The 20,000-nt window shown below is 41.9% G+C and overlaps 1 protein-coding gene across 1 annotated transcript in view; it reads right to left on the reverse strand.

The window, feature by feature from the left end:
- LOC137646437 (sortilin-related receptor-like) overlaps window positions 1-20,000 on the reverse strand; it is a 248,303-nt gene that overhangs the window by 38,314 nt on the left and 189,989 nt on the right. Inside the window, exons 13-14 of the mRNA XM_068379537.1 lie at window positions 7,895-8,026; window positions 7,250-7,521 (exon numbers count right to left, since the gene is read on the reverse strand). Of these exons, the coding sequence (XP_068235638.1) occupies window positions 7,250-7,521; window positions 7,895-8,026 (404 nt within the window). The remainder of the gene's footprint in view (window positions 1-7,249; window positions 7,522-7,894; window positions 8,027-20,000) is intronic.

Below are 20,000 nucleotides of genomic sequence, written 5' to 3' on the forward strand. Positions count from 1 at the left end.
CATCTCTAACACTAACAGTGAAGAAGAACGAGAGAGAGAGAGAGAGAGAGAGAGAGAGAGAGAGAGAGAGAATTTATTTAAAGAACATGTTAACACCATGTCTACCTACTCGCCGATCGTCCGTCTCCTCCTGGCGTAGCAAATCCTACACCTGCGTTGGCCTGTCTCTAAGGTAAAGTGACAATAAAACACATTTTTTATTTATTATTTCTTTATAATTATCTTTTTTACATGCTTCTTTCGTTTTATGCAGTTATGTTATTGTTATGTGTAATTATATGTAGTAATTTATTAAGGAGTTAAAATAGGTTTTTGGGGTGTGGAACGAATTATACTACTGTAATTACAGTGTATTCTTATGGGAATATTTGTTCCAACATACGATTGTTTTAACATACGAAGCAGTTTCTGGAACGAATTAAGATCATATCTAGAGGTACCACTGTATATACACACAGTGATGACTCGCAACATAAAATCAATTGGTTCCATAAGGGCTTTCGTAAAGTGATTTTTTCATGAAGCAAGTCGCCTTTTACATGTAAATAGCCCAATTTGTTCCAGACCCTAGAAAAACAAAATATTAAATGATTATAAAAAGGATATGCACCACTAAACAGTACTGTATTTTGATCATTTAACAATAAATTAACATTAATATTCTGAAAAAGAAGTTCAATTAGAGCAAACAGTAAAAACTAAAAAAAAATGTGGAACCTTACCTTTAGAGTGAGGCGATGTTCAAGAGTGAAGTGTTGGGCGGTAGAAGAGGATGAAAACGGTGGAAAATGTTTACATACAAGTGGCAGAAAATGTAAACACTTAATTTTAGGAAACGCATCTACAAATGGCAGGAAATATTAACACAACTTTACGATAAACTTGAAATGAATTTTTTTTTTCATTTTCCATTCTTTTTTTAGCTTTACGTTTTCTATTTTCTAAATTTAATAACAATACGTATTTTCTTCATCACTGCCAATTTTCTTTCATTCCTTATCTGGCGCTTGGTCTGCTTCTACCAAAAGCCTCTTACTAAAATATGCATCCAAAGAAGCTTGTTTCTGCCTGCTTCTTAAAATTTTCCTGAAATAACTCGGGCAAACTTCATTACAGTACTCAAGTGCATGACCTGTTAGAATTTTTTTTCTAGATGACTCTTCTACGAGAGCCACCTTTTTAAAGTTGCCATCTAGACCCTCTTTAATTTTTGCCACTGTCAGTGGGTCATACTCCTCCCCACCGCTGTACTCTTCCTGAATGACGTTCACTTGCATGGCCTCCAACTCCTTCAGGTCATCCGTCGTAAGTTCCTCTTGGTGCTCCGCGATTAGCTCATCAATGTCGGCCTCATCAACTTAAGATCGAGCATCAGGTTCAGTATAGCCAACATTTTCAGAATTGTCGTCAATTTAGTCTGCGTGGAAGCCCTCGAAATCTCGTGCGGAGACGTCATCAGGCCACAGCTTCTTCCAAGCAGAGTTCAAGGTGCGCCTCGAAACCTCCTGCCATAGTGACGGTGGGATGTTGCACAGGTCGAGAAGGTAGTCTCTGCTTCTTCGTCTTCCTCTTAGGTTGGGGACAAGCATCAGGGGAAGATTTTCTCTTGGTAGAGATGCCCCACTTTTGGAGAAGATTTCTATTCTCCGTGGCGGCTTTGGCAACTACCTCTTGGACTACTTCCTTTGGAAAGAGGTCCTTCCCCCAGATACAGGAAGTGATCAACTTCCTGGGCACGTGTTTGACCGTTGCATTGGCAAACACAAACTCCCTGCAGGCCCTCCTGGCCTTCACAAAAGCGTACAAGTCCTTCACTAGGGTGGCCATGTGCATCTTGGCCAGGACGGTGTACATGTCTAGGGTGCTAGTAACGCCTGCACACATCTCCATGCAGTTCCGGAGGAAAATAGAGGCGGCTAGTCTCTCCTTTGTCTCCTGTTCTCTTCTCAGAAGAAAGTCCGACAACTTCGGGAGGTTCTCACTGAACTATTGTCCTGTGATGTCCGTGTCGAGCTTTGAGGCTGAGAAGGTTAGGTGGACCTCGTTCCAATCCTTCTCGTTCATGGGCAAGGCCAGAGACAATGGCCTACTCTCCTCTAGCGTAGGACATGGTTTGCCTGCATCAATTGCCTTGAGCACACTGTGAAGAGCTTTCGACGAGAAGGAGGAAGCTATTGATGAAGGAGCAAGAAAAGTAGGGTGCTTCTTGCTCAGCGCAGAAACTTTGGAGTTGGTATATCCTGCCTTCTTCAGGCTACTCGTCAAGAGAGCCTGTGCCTTGTCGTGGTCAAAGACCATGACTTCCTTGGGTTCCGTCTCTTCCTTAGACGCCGGCTCACTCTTCAGCCGGATGAAACATTCCGGGTAAGCCGAAAGGTTTGGCCAGAATTGGATGTCGTCCATAATGGCCCCCATCTTCTCCGAAATGTAGTTTCCCATTTATCATGGGCATGAACTTTGCATACCTCCATGGATTGGTTTCGGAGCATGGTGGCAGGTCAGACACTTTAGGTCGCTTGTATGACCCACGAGAAGTAACAATGCGGGTTACTTCACGGAATTCCTTCCGCATATCCATGTTTTCCTTCCGTAGAGAGTCCACTAGTTGTGTGATCTGGGCCACAACCGCTTGGCCCAGCGGGTCCAGTGGAGGTGTTGGAGCCGAAGAAGTTGACGGCACAGGCTGGAATGCCGACAGACAGAAGAGGGTCCTCCGCTTCTGTCGACTCAAGATCTTCGTCTTCTCCAGGTGGTTGGGCCACCTCTTTGTCAGGATCCTCTTGAAGGAGATCCTTTTTGGTGTCCGAGGACACTTCTGACATCCTCTCCTGATGGATGTCCATACCTTGTAAAGCCTCGTTGATATCGGCCTCTATTGCAAGCTGTACGCAAGGAGGTCCAGGTCGTGCCTGAGGTACAATGCCATCAGCAGTTGCCTTCGGGAACAGCAGGCTTCTCAATAACTCGCTTGGTAGGTACGGTCCTGGAGAGTTCTTTTGGAACCCTCGTACCCACTTCCTAAGCGTTTCCCTCACAGTATCCCTCGACTCTGTCGTCTTGGGATCGCCGAAACCCTGTTATCAAGGCCGAACAAACGTTGCAATCCTTGGGATCCCAATATCTCAAGGTTTCAGTTGCGATGGAGCAGGGGGCATGAAACCTGCAGGTGGAGTGACCACAAAAGTTCTTACTCTTGTGGTTACAATAGATCACCTCACATTTCACCTTGGCTTCCTTCTGTAAAGAAAGAAAAGGTGACATGAGTAAAGGGTAATTTATCACACTGATAAATTATGTTCATGCATAAAATTAGCACTTACTGTTATCATTATAGCTTAAGATATTAAGCTAGAAACAAAATAGGAAATACAAATATCTGTGTCTCCTGTCCAGGCAATTGCTGTAACCTCCCTCAATATCAATATTTAGAATTTCCTTACTAGGGAAAACTAGGGTGGAAGAGCTCTAATCTCTAGACCTAAAGTTAGTGTATACTAGCACTAACCCTTCCATAATGGAATATTAATATTGAAGGGTAAGAATATTAAGTTCTGATGGTCTATGGCTTATCAGGATATTGAAGGAATACTTCACTTCAACATTATAAGTGGTCTCAACAATGGACTGTGAAAGAACACACAGAACATGTTGGAAAAAATATACTACTGTATATTATATACTATAGTCTTCTAACTGCAGTATGTACTATACTGCAGAAATACTATCTACTGTATAATCTTATACTGTATTTCTGCTGGCCTGCTGCCGGCTAGGCTAGTACCTGATGGCACTAGCCGACAGAGAGAGAGAAAGCATGGAGAGAAGGGCTACCGTATTACTATAGTTTACTACAATAACTAGGGTTGTAGGGACTACTGTCCCTACTGCCTTCTTCTAGAATGAAGATTCAAATGGAAGGGGGAATGTAATTATTCTAGCTTCCATCCAGCCACAGAATCTGTTGCCGGCTGCTCTGCCAGTTCCAGGGTTTGTGGATGGCAATCCAAGAGAGGACTGAAGAACACTCAAAGTTATAAGGGTCTCCCACCGGCAGCCGTCATGACAGGTGCAACCTTTCCCGGAGCCTTGCGTCCGTTAGGGGAAGGTCGAAGTGGCAATCAAGCCGCCTTTGTAAGAGCCCGGTCGGCATCGCAATCCACCCGGCAAGCGGGGAGATTGTAGAATACCAGCCAAAGATGTTGTGACGGCTGGGCCATCACTAAAGGACAGAAAGGGGAAGGGAAAAGGGTCTTATATTTTGTGTCGAAAGAAGGCAGCACGTCTGCCTCCCACTTTCGGTCACAAACACAGAAACATAGTTTCTATACCGGCGCCGTCTTGGGCGGCAGAGGAATAACGATTCCTCAGCCTAAGACCTTGTTGGATATAAGACATGTCTTCTAGACCACAAGGGAGAAGGTGGCGGCAATTGCACTACCACTTTCGGTTGTGGGCTAGGGAAGCCAGGCTTCCTTTGCCTACAACTGTGAACCTGCAGGGGAGTGATTAGTCCCCCGTCAGTAGTTGCCGACAACAAGACTGAATACTCTGTTACTGTCGTAATTCAAAGCCGGGATACTCACCGGCAAAGAGGGAAGACAGTAACACTAGCCTAGTCAAGCAGGAGTACACTACTCCTATGGCAAGACCAAGATAGGGTTGTCGCCTAATGGCGACACTCACGAGGGATAGTAAGGTTTACCCATAAATCTCTAAAAGAGACAAGTATCAGATTATATTAATAATTCTAGGAGATAGCATGATGAAACGATACAAGAGGGTAAACGGGGATAATGTACGAAAGTATACTAAAATGCATTAGGCTAGCCTAGCGCGAGTCGAGATCTCGGCTATGCTACGTCACCCAGACCCTATCGAATACGATCAAAACATTTTACAGAAGAGGAAATATATGTGCATGATCTTACCTTTACTAATATAATTTGCTTAAAAAGCTAAATTCATTAAAGCTAGATACCGGGAACGTCGTACTACTGACTAAATAAAGCATATATGGTGCATGACAGCGTCCAAAATGGCGCCTCCGGTGAATGGCTATGCTCCGATAGACACATCTAAATTATGCTAATTTAACTGTGAAAAGAGAGCTAAAAATTATACACAGGAAAGATTAAATACTCAACTTTCCAGAGGATGAAGATGCTGGAGAATCATGATAAATCCAATAGTCAGTAACAAAACACCAAGAGCAAGCGGGAGATACACCATGCTTAATTCACTACTAAAAAAGAAATGCGTTGCCATGCGTGGCCCTGTAGTAGTACGGGAAGGGGATCCACCTGGTAACCTTGATGACGGTTCCCCTTCATTTGGGCCACTCTTACCCCTGAGCAAAAACTCTATTCGGGGTGAAGATTGCCATGTGTCGTATCAAAAAATACGTCCCCTGATATTAGGCGATATCCTTAAGAAATTTTTAAGGATACTCGCGCCAGGAGTTAGAATTCTGGAGACCTAAGGTCAATTCTCTGGGAGTATCACTGTAGCTAAATATCCCTTAGAAAGCTGCCTAAAGGAACCTTCCATCAGGAGGACATAACTGAGGCTATATATATATATATATATATATATATATATATATATATATATATATATATATATATATATATATATATATATATATATATACAGTCATACCTCTATTCACGAAAGACTCTGCTTACAAAATTTTAAAGCTACGAAACGAGATGCAAATATTTTTACGACTCGCTTTACGAAAAATGTTTCACTTTAAGAAGAGAGATTTCCCAGCTAGGCCTAGAATAAAATAGTCACCCCTCACAGAATTGAGGAAAATGGGTTCAGACAGAAAATGCAGTTGTAGTCTATAATAGGGGTAACTATATTAGTACAGTATTGTGCTGTATGTATTGTATTATTTTCCATTTATTATTAGATTATGTTGTAATAACTAATTAATTTACAGGTATTAACATTTAGTTTAGGTATATTGATTGGTTGAAATGTATTTGGCAGTACAGTATTTCATTATGGTTTTATTGTAGCTTTATAATGAGACTAAATGTGGTGTTTTGTAGGGTTTGGAACAAATTAGGCAATTTGCATGTGAAATGTGACTTGCAACTCAAAAAAATAACTTTACAAAAGCCACTCCAGAACGAATTAATTTCGTGTTGTGAGGCATTACTCTATGTGTGTATATATATATATATATATATATATATATATATATATATATATATATATATATATATATATATATATATATATATATATGTATATATATATATATATATATATATATATATACATATAGTTTACAATAAGCTCCCACTAGACATCTGAAAGACTTAAGAGATATTAAGGCTTTCCAAAGGAAACTAAACACTTTCCCAAAGGAAACTAAACACTTTCTTTTTTCTAAGTAGTTTAATAATGTAGACCTGACAGTAAAATGCTGTATGCCTTGGAGGCATATAATAAAATGAATGTGAAGGTCCTGCAGAGGGTAGGGTTCCCCTGTTGAATTGGACCAGAAAAGCAGTCCTCAAAAGTAAAAGTAAAGTAAAAAAAGAATCAAAGCAATGTCGAGTACATATGCATAGAAAAAAACTAAACAGCGTAGGATGCTTGAAAAGGATCCTGTGGTTTGAGGGCCAATCAGCAGCCAGAAGATACTGTGATCAAAGTGCTCTTATTGGTCATGTCTCCTCTACTGGCCAATAGAATGTCTAGTATGAAGTTATCTGAGGAAGGTAGGCTACTTTCCTCACAATCATATTTTCTAAGTTTTGTTTTCCATACAGATGCTAGATTCTTCGGGCACAATTTCTTCTTTCCGACAAACTAAGCAAACTGTATTCATTGCGTGCTCACTATATAACAAAATTTCTGTATTTTCATTTAATCTGTAATTAATCTTACTGTTTTTAGGCCCAAAATTAGTAAAAGACAAAAAAAAATCTAAAAAATATATCTTTCGTGCCCTCAGAAACATGCAATATAAAGAGAAATCAGAGATATAGATTTATCATACATACATTCACAAAACCTCAATGTATAGCACGAGTGATAGGTAAACTGAGATATGGTGAGGGATTACTAAATATATTACTGTCAAATTCAGGTATTTGTACTTTACAGAAATCTCCACTATGATTTTCTTACATAGGTTACTTAAAAGTAGTATGCGTAAACAACAGTTTTCTGAATAATGAGTTGTATGATGCAGAAAAGAGAACTTCACAAATTTTTCTATAAAACTTACTTTTTGGCTAGTAATTTCCTAGGCATACTAGGATTCACTCTCCAGAAGAAGGATTCATCACTTGGGTTAAAAGTCAGTTCATAAGGTGCAGGTATTGGTGGGCCACTACAAACCACAGGTTGGCTGTATCTGGCATCTTTAAGAGCACTGCTGACTGATATGGAATACCGCCCTCCATAGTGGACATCAATTTCATGGCTCTGTTGAATGCTTCCATTGCTAGGCAATTGATAATATGATGTCTCATTCTTAACACCATCTGTAATGCGCAACTGTCGGAAGAAAAATCTTTAAATATATTTGAGCAAAAACTTGAAATACATTAGTCAGTCTTCTTTAATGCAAAATCCTTCTTATGTATCATTCTAAACGAAACTTTATTTTCAATTCAAAACTAAATAACTGAGCAAATATTGAACATTTGCAAAAGGGTATGGATAAATAGTTTTTTATTCAATGATTATTGTAGTGATTTAATTATGAACCTAGAAAATATCTATTTAGAAATGTTAGATTTTATTTTTTTTTACGTTAAAAATACAGATATGTTACTGTGCTAAGATATAGTGACAAAAACCAGAAAGCAATCTTTCCCATTTAAGCAACATAGTTCAAGACTAAATCAAGATCTCTAAAATAACTTGCCTTATATTTAGTGACATTCTTTGTATAAGCACAAGCTGGTTCCCATGTTATCTTCATTGTGATGCCTGGAGGATTTGGTCTTATAGCACGAACATTTTTTGGGGGTGCAAGGGGATCAGATCCAGTTGATACCTGAAGCAAAAAGGAAAAATAATACTTCTTACATTTTGTCTCTTTGGTGTCTCACAGGAAAGTAAAATACAGGAGAGGGGGTTCCCAGCCCCCTCGTCCCATCCCTTTTAGTCGCATCTTACGACATGTAGGGATACGTTGGAGCTATTCTAATTGTTGTTATGCAACTACGCCCAAAGGGGGAATAACTTGTTTGTTGATGAAGTGGTGAGAGGTGAATGCTCGAGTGCTTGGTCAAGGATTGAAACTGGTAGACGAGAGTGATCATGAATTAGAGGTAAATCAGTTATTGTTTGCGTATGATACTGTACAAGTTGCAGAATCGGAAGAGAAGCTTAGTCAATAAGTGACAGAGTTTGGAGGGGTATATGAGAGAAGGAAGTTGAGAGTTAATATGGGTAAGAGTAAGGTTATGAGATGCCCGAGAGGGGAGGGTGGTGTGAGGTTGAAGATCAGTTCAAGTACCTGGAGTCTGTTGTTACAGCAAATGGTGGAGTGGAGGCAGATGTATGTCAGAGTGAATGAAGGATGCAAAGTGTTGGGGGCAGTAAAGGAAGTGGTAACAAATAGAGGTTTAGGCATGAATGTAAAGAGAGTTCTGTATGAGAAAGTGATTGTACCAATTGTCATCAATGGATTGGAGTTGTGGGGAATGAAAGTGACAGAGAGACAGAAATTGAATGTGTTTGAAATGAAGTGTCTGAGGAGTATGGCTGGTGTATCTTGATTAGATAGGGTTAGGAACGAAGTAGTGAAGGTGAGAACAGATGTAAGAAATGATTTAGCAGCTAGAATGGATATGAATGAGTTGAGGTGGTTTAGCCATGTTGATAGAATGGAAAGTGGCTGTCTGCTAAAGAAGGTGATGAATGCAAGAGTTGATGGGAGAAGTACACGAGGAAGGTCAAAATTTGGGTGGATGGATGGAGTGAAGAAAGCTCTGGGTGATAGGAGGATAGATGTGACAGAGGCAAAGAGCGTGCTAGAAATAGGAATGAATGGCGAGTGATTGTGACATAGTTACGGTAGGCCCTGCTGCTTCCTCCAGCGCCTTGGTGACCGCGGAGGTAGCAGCAGTAGGGGATTCAGGTTATGAAACTTCATCTGTGGTGGATAACAGGGGAGGGTGGGCTGTGGCACCCTAGCAGTACCAGCCTAACTCAGCTGGATCCCTTGACAGGATGGGAGGAGCAGAGAGAGGAAAAGTCCCTATTTGTTCATTTTTTTTTATGTCGGCTACCCGACAAAATTGGGGGAAGTGCCTTGGTAAATAGATATATAGAAATTTTGCTATTCAATGATTTCTCTCTACAATAAAATACCCCCACCTAATAACTGTTTGTCCATCCACGAACTTCATTATCAGTCAACCTGAAAGCAATCTTCAGACTAGAATTTTTATCCGATCTGGGTAAGACATGATTAATCCAAAATATAATTTCATGTCCACCTTCACTTCTTCTGAAGCTTTACTTCTAATATGATTGGTTAAATAGGTTGTTTAAAGTATCATATGGAGGAACAGATGTAGATTGAAATCCTACAGGGAGATTTAGCTTTTGTATTGCATCGACATCAAGAGTTAGGTCCTTCCCCATACATGCATTCTTCCCAAGTAAATTTACACATAAGAAAATTGAGTCAATCAGGAGACATTTACCTTAAAAACTGAAGTAAAGTATTTCTGAAGGATCTGAAGGATGTGGTTACATACCTCTATTTCTCTGGAAAGATATTAAACGGTGGCTGAACTGAAGTGAGAATTTAGATAAGGTATATAGTCTCTTTGTATCAGTTCTCCATGCTGAGAGGTGGGAGGAGCTCCCTTACTTTGGTGCCAGGTCATGTGGCCAAAACTCTGAACCTGCCTGGGCACGACCCAAGGTTCGAGCCTTTCTCCCTCTCCTCTCTATGGGTGGCATAGAGAGATGATGATTTTGTGTCCTGTGAGGGCTCTGCAGTGCTAGTTGAAGAAGACCCAATACCTCAGACCTAAGTGTCAGCAACTCTTCCTTAGAACTGGCAAAATGAAGAAAGGTGTGTTTGGGAAGAAAATCCCTTTTTGAGATGACCTGTAATGCAGATGCATATATCAACTAGGACTGGAACTTGTAAATTTAGGGGTTAAGGACCACCCTTGCCTTCAAGAGGTATCTTTTGATCGGCTAGATGTTGAAGGTTGGGGTGTGTATGCACCAGACCACCTTCACGGCTATTAATTTACAGGAGTACCCCCAAATCCCTTGATACTTTTGCACTCTCAAGTCTTGTGGCAGCTGCTCAAATAGTTGTGTAGCAAATTGATTGGTGGGTTGGAAGCCCTACTAGAAGCGAACTGGGTTCTTTTTCTTCCCTGAAACTGTCAATCTACCCATTCCCATACAGGCGCAAGGGAGATGACTCTAGCCATCTCCTATCTATCATAGGGATAAACAGGCTGATAAGACCATTCCTCTAAAAGAAGATAGTCATGTGGTCAAAAAAGGGATTCATTCCCTGTAGTGGATAGCAGTCCAGAGTACAATACCCGGCGTAAGAAGATTAATGGGTTAGTATATATTCTATCATCCTCTCCCTTGTTCAGGGAAAATAGGGAGGGAATTTTTCTAGGTTCTAAAGAGTGGAGCTCAGAAGTGGAATTTACCAGCACCAAGTCAGATCTAGATAGTTATGCTTCATCCGCAAAAAAGGGAAAAAACGAATGGAGGAAAAGAGCCAGTCATTCTGCCTACATTCCAGACTTATATCCATACATTACCATTGATAAGATGCTTACTGTTCTGCATGGGAGTTGGGTTTGCTACGCAACTACTTGAGCAGTCACCACAAAAATAAATGCAAAAGGTATCAAAGAACTTGTGGGTACTCCTGTAAATAAAAAGCTGTAATTTGGTGCATACACACCCTAGCCTTCATCATATGGTCAACTGCAAGCTAACTCTTGAAGGCAAGGGTGGGGCTTAACCCTGAATTTACGAGTTCTAGTCCAAGCTGGTATATGCATATGCATTACGGATCATCTCAGAAAGAGATTGTGTTCCCAGACACCTCTCTTGATTTTGGTCATTCTAAGGAAGAGTTGCTGACACTCGGGTCTGAGGAGTTGGATCTTCTTCAGATAGCACTGCAGAGCCCTCACAGGACACAAAATCATCCCTTCTCTATGCTACCCGATGCCTCACAATAAAGAGAGGAGAGGGAGAAGGCTCGAACCTGGGGTCGAGCCCGTGCAGGTTCAGAGTTTTGGCCAAATGACCTGGCACCAAAGTAAGGGATCTTCTTCCACCTCTCGGCATGAAGGACTAAGGCAAAGAGACTGTGTAACTCGTCTAAACTCTTTGTACATGCTAAGGCAGTAGAAACAGTCTTGAGAATCAGAAACTTGATGGACGGCCTTGAGAATGAGGACCATGTGCCCCTCTGGGGCCTGAGGTCCTGAGATCAGAAAAAAATTTTCAAAGCTCTTCACAAGGATCAAAAACTCCTATGAGGAGGAGAGGTCAAGCCCCTTCTATCAAAAGACTATATTCAAGGCCGAATAGTAGCTTTGACGTCAGCGACAAAAGAGGAGATTCTCTCAGCGAAGGAAGACATGGAAAATGGGCATCTGCTCTAGATATGATACAGCAGAAGAAGAATTCCACCTATAACATCAACTACAGACGATGAACCACTTTCCCTGGGCGAGTGAGGGCCATAGGGAATTCTCTCAGAATCTCGACAGGGCAGAACGAGATCATTCGGCATGAGGCCATCTGGGAGCCACCAGGGTCAACCTGAGTCCCAGTGATATCCCCACATGGTAGATTAATGGATGGAACAGGGCTGAATAGAGTAGGAAGGGTGAAACCATTCAAGTGATCCATTAGTATTGGAAGGCGACTTCCAGCACAGCCCATTTATCTGGATTGGGAGAGAAAACAAGGGGAGCCCCTTGCTAGATGTAGGCCACTTGAGTGGTGGTGTCATAATAATACCAGAGTTGTGGTGGCCTGGTGGAAATGTCCCTGCTTAGCGATCTGCTGGACGGGTTTGAGTCACCATCAAACTCAATAATTTCTTGTCGTGTCTGCAACCTAACCCTCCTTGTGAAATAAGGATTGGGGGTTTTGGGGAGCCTATAGGTCTACTTGCTGCATAATCAGCAGCCCTTGCCTGCCCTCTCTGGTCCTAGCTTGGGTTGAGAGGGGGTTTAGGAGCTGACCATATGTATATACATTCAGTGTCTAGGGGATTGCCCTACTAGCTTGGCCATTATTACTGTCCCTTGCCTCTGCCATTCATGAGTGGCCTTTAAACCTTAAACCTTTAAACTTAATGCCCCCTTAACCTTCTTGGGATACTTACAGCACTAGAAAGGCTACTAGCATCCCACGACGTTGATGAGTAATGCTTCTGCTGACCACTCCCGATGCATCCGAGCACAGTTGCATGTTCGAAGGAGGAGTCGAGTCAGACTTCCCAGTGAGGGTTTCCTCATTCAGCCAACAGATACAATCAACCTAATTTTTCTGTCCCGCTGACACTGGAAGTGACGGAAGATCACTTGACGCAAACCAGTGAGGCAAGATGGCTAAGAAGACTGCCAGGGCTAGGCTGGTAATTCTGATTGATCGATTGATTTATTGATTGATTGATTGATTTGAAGTTCTCTGGCATCCTGATATCGAAGGTCATTGACGCCGACTGGTAATTCTGACTTGACCAAAATGGACACGTTACCGCCTTGGGATTGCTGATGTGACTGTTTGACACACTCACTGGTGTCATGTCTACCAGCGTGCCCAAGTAATTTAATTTCAGCTTAGGTAAGAGGTTTGACTTTTTCTCAATCATCACAATCCCCAGATCATGACAAAAGCAAAAAGTTGAACTCGATTCTGTAGCAAATGTCCCACTATAGAAGGCCAGGATCAGCCAACCACTGAGATACATTCACAGACATATCCTTTGCAAGTGGGCTAAAGTTACTAGCAAGGTGAACATCTGAAAAGCAGTACACAGTCCGGAGCTCAGTCTTGAAGTGGTACATCATACCGTAGAGGGAAAAGTGGAGGTGCTTTTAAACAGACTGATGCAAGGTTATTTGAAAGCGAGCATCCTTTAGATCCACTGAAAGGATGTCATTTTACTCTCCAAGAAACTTGGCCCAGACTACACTGTTTCCATTCCAAACTTCATTTGATGCACATTCTCATTCCACAGTGAGAAATCAATGACCATCCTCCAGCAGCCAGTTGACTGCTCCACCATGAAGTCGACTGTGAAAGCCTGGAGTCTCGTCTTGAACAACTTCAAGCATGTTCTCTCTAACATCCTTCCAACATCCGTCTGCAGGGACAGGGTTTATGTTGGAGGAACGGATGAGAACTCTATCGGAAAGCAAGTAAAAAACTGGGCTAAAGGGCCGAAAAGGGTATTAAGTAACGCTCCTGAAGGATTCCTCTTCTTGGCAGTAAGACAGGAAGGAATGCTGGAAACAGTGCATCCCTTTTCTTCCCTGCTTCTGCTACCCCGCTACCTGGAGCGAACAGGTTTGGTGGCTCGTAAAGGATGTGCCTGTACCAGCTCCTTTCTTGAGGATGCAGGCGGTCATGGTCAGGATCTAGCAAAGACCTGGAGGCTTGCCTTTCTGATTCCTCACCAACAAGTTCAGAAGCAACAGAGCTACTTTTGAGCCAACTTGTTTTGACAACGGGGAGACCAAGGCATCACTCCTCAAAATTCCAGTTGACCAACTAGTTACCAACTGGTGCCAGAAAGGTTACTGCCTTCCCACTAAACAGTTCTAGACTCTCTCATTTCTCCAGACTACGGAGTTGATAACCCTTTTGACTTGAAGTATGTCACTGCACCTGACTACTGGTCAAGCCAAGAGATTGCTTGGAAGGCAGCCATGGTCAACAAACCATGGCCTCTGACTCAAGAGACCTGGAAGGGAGTATCCTCTGCCTTCAGTCTCTCCAAGGAGAGGGGCCCTGCCAGTGCACACACTGATGGGTCAACTGAAGACGTTGATATAGCAGGCTTGCAATGAACTTATCTGCCTTGAGAGGGGAGGGGGTAAGATCTTGTTTGACTGACTTGCTGCTGGAGAGTTCCCAGATCCACAGACCTGATCGTCAACTTGATCCAAGGCTAAATTAGCCGCATCAGACCAGGCCAGCATCAGGAATGGCCAGGGCACTTGAGGGGCACCAGAGCACCACTCAATGACGAAGGCCCTCTCTTAGAGGTGGAGCCAAATTTTCCTTCCTCTGACTGTTACACCTTTGAAAGTGTGCAAAGACATTCACCGAGAAAAACTCTTAACTTGCGATTGTCTGCCTCCATTGGCATTGATCCAACTGGTAGTTGCTCCAGCAAGTCATTCCCTGAACAGAACTGGCATTGCAATTGGGGACTGAAGAAGGTCCGGGAACTCTAAAAACAGTTGCAGAAGAGTCCCTGTCACTGAACACAATAGAGAAGGAAGGAGTACTCATACTCTGCCCTTTGCTGGATGAGAAGGAAGGATAGCTATGGCCCCAAGCCTTGAGGCACAGGGAGATAGTCTCTCTGTCCCCAACTCTTGGTCTTCCACTTCATGCACTCTCTGAATGATAACCTCAAGTAGTGCCACCCATTCAACCCAATCTACTGAAGTATTGACAGTTGAGGGAGGAGCAGGAAGCCAATGACCAAACAGAAAAGGAGATGGAGTGCGCCAAAACTCCTCCATCAAACGGGGGAGGGGCATAAATAAGTGTACAGGGCCATACACTCCTGTCCCATCTAGCTACTGGGATAGCATGGAATCCAATCCATGACTCCGGAGGGACGTGGCAGAGCACCGAGACACGAGGCACTCCAGTCTCACCTGGGTACCGGGGTTGCCGGAGTATCCAAGCCACAATTCCAGGGGAGCCCCAACCCCCTTCTTCATGCATTAGCCCCCGGGGGTCAAAACACGGAGCTGTACACACCTGTCTTGCCTGGCTAATGGGGTAACAGAGGACCCGAGCCCCGGCCCAGTGCATCAGACCCAAAAACTGTAACACAGGGCTGTGCACACATGTTGCGACAGGCTACCAGAGTAGACGAAGATCCGAATCACGACCCTAGGGTGCCCAGAGGAGCCAAAACGCATGGCCGGGAGCCACTCGAGTGTTGTCCGCCCATCTGAAAGAGAGGTGGTGTCAAAATTAGCCATTTCCTTACGACTACGGCAGACAGGACTTCTTCAACCTCTTCCTCTACTACTACTTCTAAGTGCACGCAAAGTCAGAAGTTTAAGAGGACAATGAAAAAGAGGAGAGACGTGTGTATAATACAGAGCTGGAAGTCAAAGAGGATAAAGAGGAAGAGGATTTGGAGGAAGAAGAACAACGTTTCTACAGTTTTCCAACCCTCGCCAGGCTCTGTAAGCAAAGGTGTTGAGGTCTGAAAGACCAACGACACCGATGCTACACCAAGGAGAGAAACCACAGAGGTTGCTCAAACAGGAACTACAATACTGGGGAACACTGTCACAGGAGAGGGATAGGGACACTCACAGGGAGCACTCATTAAATACCACATACCCCCAGGAACACAGGTTGGGGAAAATGGAAGGGAAAACCCCTGGCACCAGGGCCACACATTTTTCCGCCCCTGGCCCCCCTATGCCAGGGGAGAGAGAACCACTGCTGACATCACTGGAGTCACAGACACTGAGAGCACACTGAGCACACCCATCATCAAAGGAGACAATGGTACCGGGGAGCCAACCTAGAAATCGTAAGGAGGCCCATGCATTGCTTGGGTCAAACTGGTCATCAGCAATATCCACAGACTGAGAAGAGCCTCCAAGCTCTGATGGGGTGTGCCAAACACTGGGAAAACCATATAAGCCACCAGAACCAAAAAAGCCTGCCGATATACAGTAATACCTTGAGATACAAGTGTCCCAACATATAACAAATTTGAGATACGAGGAAAGTACTGAGCAAATTTTTGTCTTGAAATACGAAAAAAAATTTGAGATATGAGGTAGTTCCCTATGCGGCCGCCAGGTGGCCGAGTGTGCGAGAGGCTGCTCACCAGGACAGCATCGCTCGGTTTTTCCCGTCGGATGTAAGTCGCGTACAGTTATCTCAGAGCATCGGTCATGGCCTTTGGTTCTTTTACATGTTTTTTGCGCTTATCAGTGCAGAATTAATTAAATAAGCAGTTGGTCCATAGCAAGCGAGTGCAAACAAGGGTCGTGAAAAGAAAAAGTGTATGATGACAATGGAGATGAAGCATGAAATAATCGAAAAACATGAGTGACTGAGCTGGCGCGCCAATATGAAAGGAGTACATCGACTATATGTACCATCCTCAAGCAGAAGGATGCTATAAAGAGCACCGAGCTTTCCAAAGGAGTAACCATCCTTTCCAAGCTGCGTAGTGATATTCACGACGAGATGGAGGGGCTTCTTTTATCATGGATAAAGGAGAAACAGTAGGCGGAAGATAGCGTGACCGAGACGATCATATGTGAAATTGACAGCAGAATCTATGATGACTTGAAAGGGAAGCAAGCAGCCGAGAGAGGGGAGACTTCGATGCCAGCGGAAACCTTCAAAGCCAGTCGTGGCTGGCTGGATAATTTCAAAAAATGGACTGGGATACACTCGATTGTAAGGCATGGGGAAGCAGCAAGTTCCGACTCGAAAGCCGTGGCGGACTTCGTCCCAACCTTTGCCTTGGTTATTACCCGACATGGCTTAATCCCCCAACAAGTCTTCGACTGCGATGAAACTGGCCTTTTTTGGAAGAAGATGCCCAGGAGGACTTTCATCACGGCAGAGGAGAAGAGACTACCGCGCCATAAACCCATGAAGGACCGGTTAACTCTAGCCTTGTGTGCCAATGCCAGCAGTGACTGTAAGGTCAAGCCACTGCTGGTGTACCACTCAGAAAACCCACATGTTTTCAAGAGCCAAAGGATCTTGAAAGAAAAACTGCAAGTGATGTGGCACGCTAATGCTACGGCTTGGGTTACCCGGCATTTCTTCACAGAATGGGCTAATCTATGCTTTGGTTCTGCAGTCAAAAAGTATTTGGCCGAGAAAAACCTGCCAATGAAATATCTCCTAGTCCTTGACAATGCCCCTGGTCACCCTCCTAGCCTCGAAGAGGACATCCTTGACGAGTTCAGTTATCTCCCGCCCAACACCACGCCACTCCTCCAGCCCATAGACCAACAAGTTATTTCCAACTTCAAAAAACTGTACACGAAGCATTCGTTCAAGAAATGCTTCGATGTCACAGACAACACCAATCTCACCCTTCGTGAATTTTGGAAGGAACATTTCAATATCGTCTATTGCTTAACCCTTTAACCCCGGCGGTATTTGGAATTTTCCATCCCAAGGCGTTTTGCGTTTTGAAGGGCTTTTCAACATATTTTTTTCAAATCGCGACCATAGCCTCAATTTTCATCATAGAGAGGTCAGATTGGTCTCATTTTTTGGAAAATGACTGAAGTTTTTCATATAGTTATCAAAAGTATGAAAAAAGAAATATAAATAGCAGCTATCGTGAGATGAAGTTAGGCGATGATGAAATTTTATATCTTTTTTCGTATACATTCCGATAAAGCACAGAGAGGTCTCATCACAGAAACTTGCAAACCATACCATCTTATAGAAAATTTATTCAGCTATAAAATGGTATATAATAGTTTGTAGTTAGAAGAAAGGAAACATGTAAAAAAACTAATATACGTGCAACAATTTTAAACCTAAATTTCCTTAGCGCAAGTAACGAAAATCGGAGATTACAAAAGTTTCTTTCTATCCGTCTTACGTAACCTATATTTAGAGTATTTTTTTTTTATTTTGAAGAAAATTCATTGAACTTTCTTATGACATGTGTGAAAATAAGGATAAAGCAATGTAAATAGTGGCTATCATTTGGTGATGTTAGGCGATGATGAAATTTTTTATCTTTTATCGTATACATTCCGATACAGCAAAGTGAATTCTCATCAAGGAGACTTCAAAACCATACCATCTTATAGACAATTTATTCAGTTATAAAATGGTATATAAGAGTTTGTAGTTAGAAGAAAGAAAATATGGAAAAAAAGTAGTAAACGAGCAAAAACTGAAAACCTAAATCTCATTACTTGCGGTGAAGAAATATAGGTTTACAGTTTTTGCATGTTTTACTATTTATTTTCCTTTTCCCTTTCTTCTAACTACAAAATATTAGATACCATTTTATAGCTGAATAAATTGTTTATAAGAAGGTATAATTTTCAAGTTTCTGTGATGAGAATTCTCTGTTTTATCGGAATGTAAACGATAAAAGGAGAAAAAATTGTCATCGCCTAACTTCACCTAATGATAGCCACTATTTACATTGCTTTATCCTTATTTTCAAACAGTTAATAAGAAAGTTCAATGCATTTTCTTCAAAATAAAAAAAAAAATGATAAAATTCCTCAAGGAATAGGTTAGGTATGACCGATAGAAAGAAACTTTTGCAATCTCCAATTTTCGTTACATGCGGTAAAGTAATTTAGGTTTACAGTTTTTGCATGTCTGGGATTTTTTTCATGTTTCCTTTCTTCTAACTACAAACTATTATATACCATTTTATAGCTGAATAAATTGTTTATAAGAAATTGTCTTTATATATATATATATATATATATATTTATTATATATATATATATATATATATGTATATATATACACACATATATACATTATACATATATATATATATATATATATATGTATATATATACACACATATATACATTATACATATATATATATACACACAATATATATAAGTGATACCTCTACATACGATCTTAATTCGTTCCAGTAACTGCTTCGTATGTTAAAACGATCGTATGCTGGAGCAAATATTCCCATAAGAATACACGGTAATTTGTTTAATTCGTTCCTCAGCCTAAAAACCTATAATAAATGGCTACACATAATTACACATAACATTAATACAATACAGTATAATAATTATAAAAAAAAATAATAAAGAAATAAATAAAAAAGGGGTTTTTATGTAACACTTTACCTTAGCGACAGGCCAGCGCAGGTGTAGGGACTGCTACGCAGGAGGAGATGGAAGATCAGCGAGGAGGTAGGGACAGCGACTTTGTACGATAACGTGTACGATAACTTACACTACGTGAACTTTAACTTAACTTAGCTTAATTTTATTTTTTCATTTTTATAATTTTATATTTTTTTTTTACATTTTTTTTCTTTTCTTATTTTTAATTTTCATCACTTTCACTCGATTCGGTCTTCCTTTTCTTTGCTTCACTTTCTTTCTTTTCATCATGATCACTAGACCGTTTTAGTAGAAATATTTTAAAGAAACTATCAAGTGAAAGTTGCTTGGTATGGCTTTTGAGGATTTTTCTGAAATGAGTTAAGCAAGCATCATCGAACTGCGCAACAACACGGCAAACCTGAAGTTTCTGTGGGTGATGCTTGTCGATGAAATCAACCACATGTTGATGATATGCCAACATCTGTTTTATTTCCGCCGTACCTAAGATTTGGCCTACCTCCTCGGTCTCCTCTGACTCACTCAACTGCGCTTGGAACTCATCATGCTGCATGGCTTGCAGCTCCTTGAGTTCCTCAGTGGTGAGCTCTTCATGATGCTCATCGACAAGTTCGGTGATGTCATCTTCATCCACCTCCAGACCCATGGACTTGCCAAGGGATACAATCTCTTCAACGTCTTCCTTGGCGGCAAGCACAGGTTCATTCTCGGGGCCAAAATCTTCAAAATCTCTGGGAGCAACAGCATCAGGCCAAAGCTTCTTCCAAGCGGAATTCAGGGTCCGACGAGTAACTCCCTCCCAAGCCTGATCTATGATCTTTAAGCAATGCACGATATTAAAGTAGCTCCTGTAAAATTCACGCAAAGTTAAGTTGGTGCTTTGCGTGACATTAAAGCACTGTTTAAATAAGTGCTTGGT

Source organism: Palaemon carinicauda, chromosome 9, assembly GCF_036898095.1.
Source record: "Palaemon carinicauda isolate YSFRI2023 chromosome 9, ASM3689809v2, whole genome shotgun sequence".
Taxonomy (NCBI): Eukaryota; Metazoa; Arthropoda; class Malacostraca; order Decapoda; family Palaemonidae; genus Palaemon; species Palaemon carinicauda.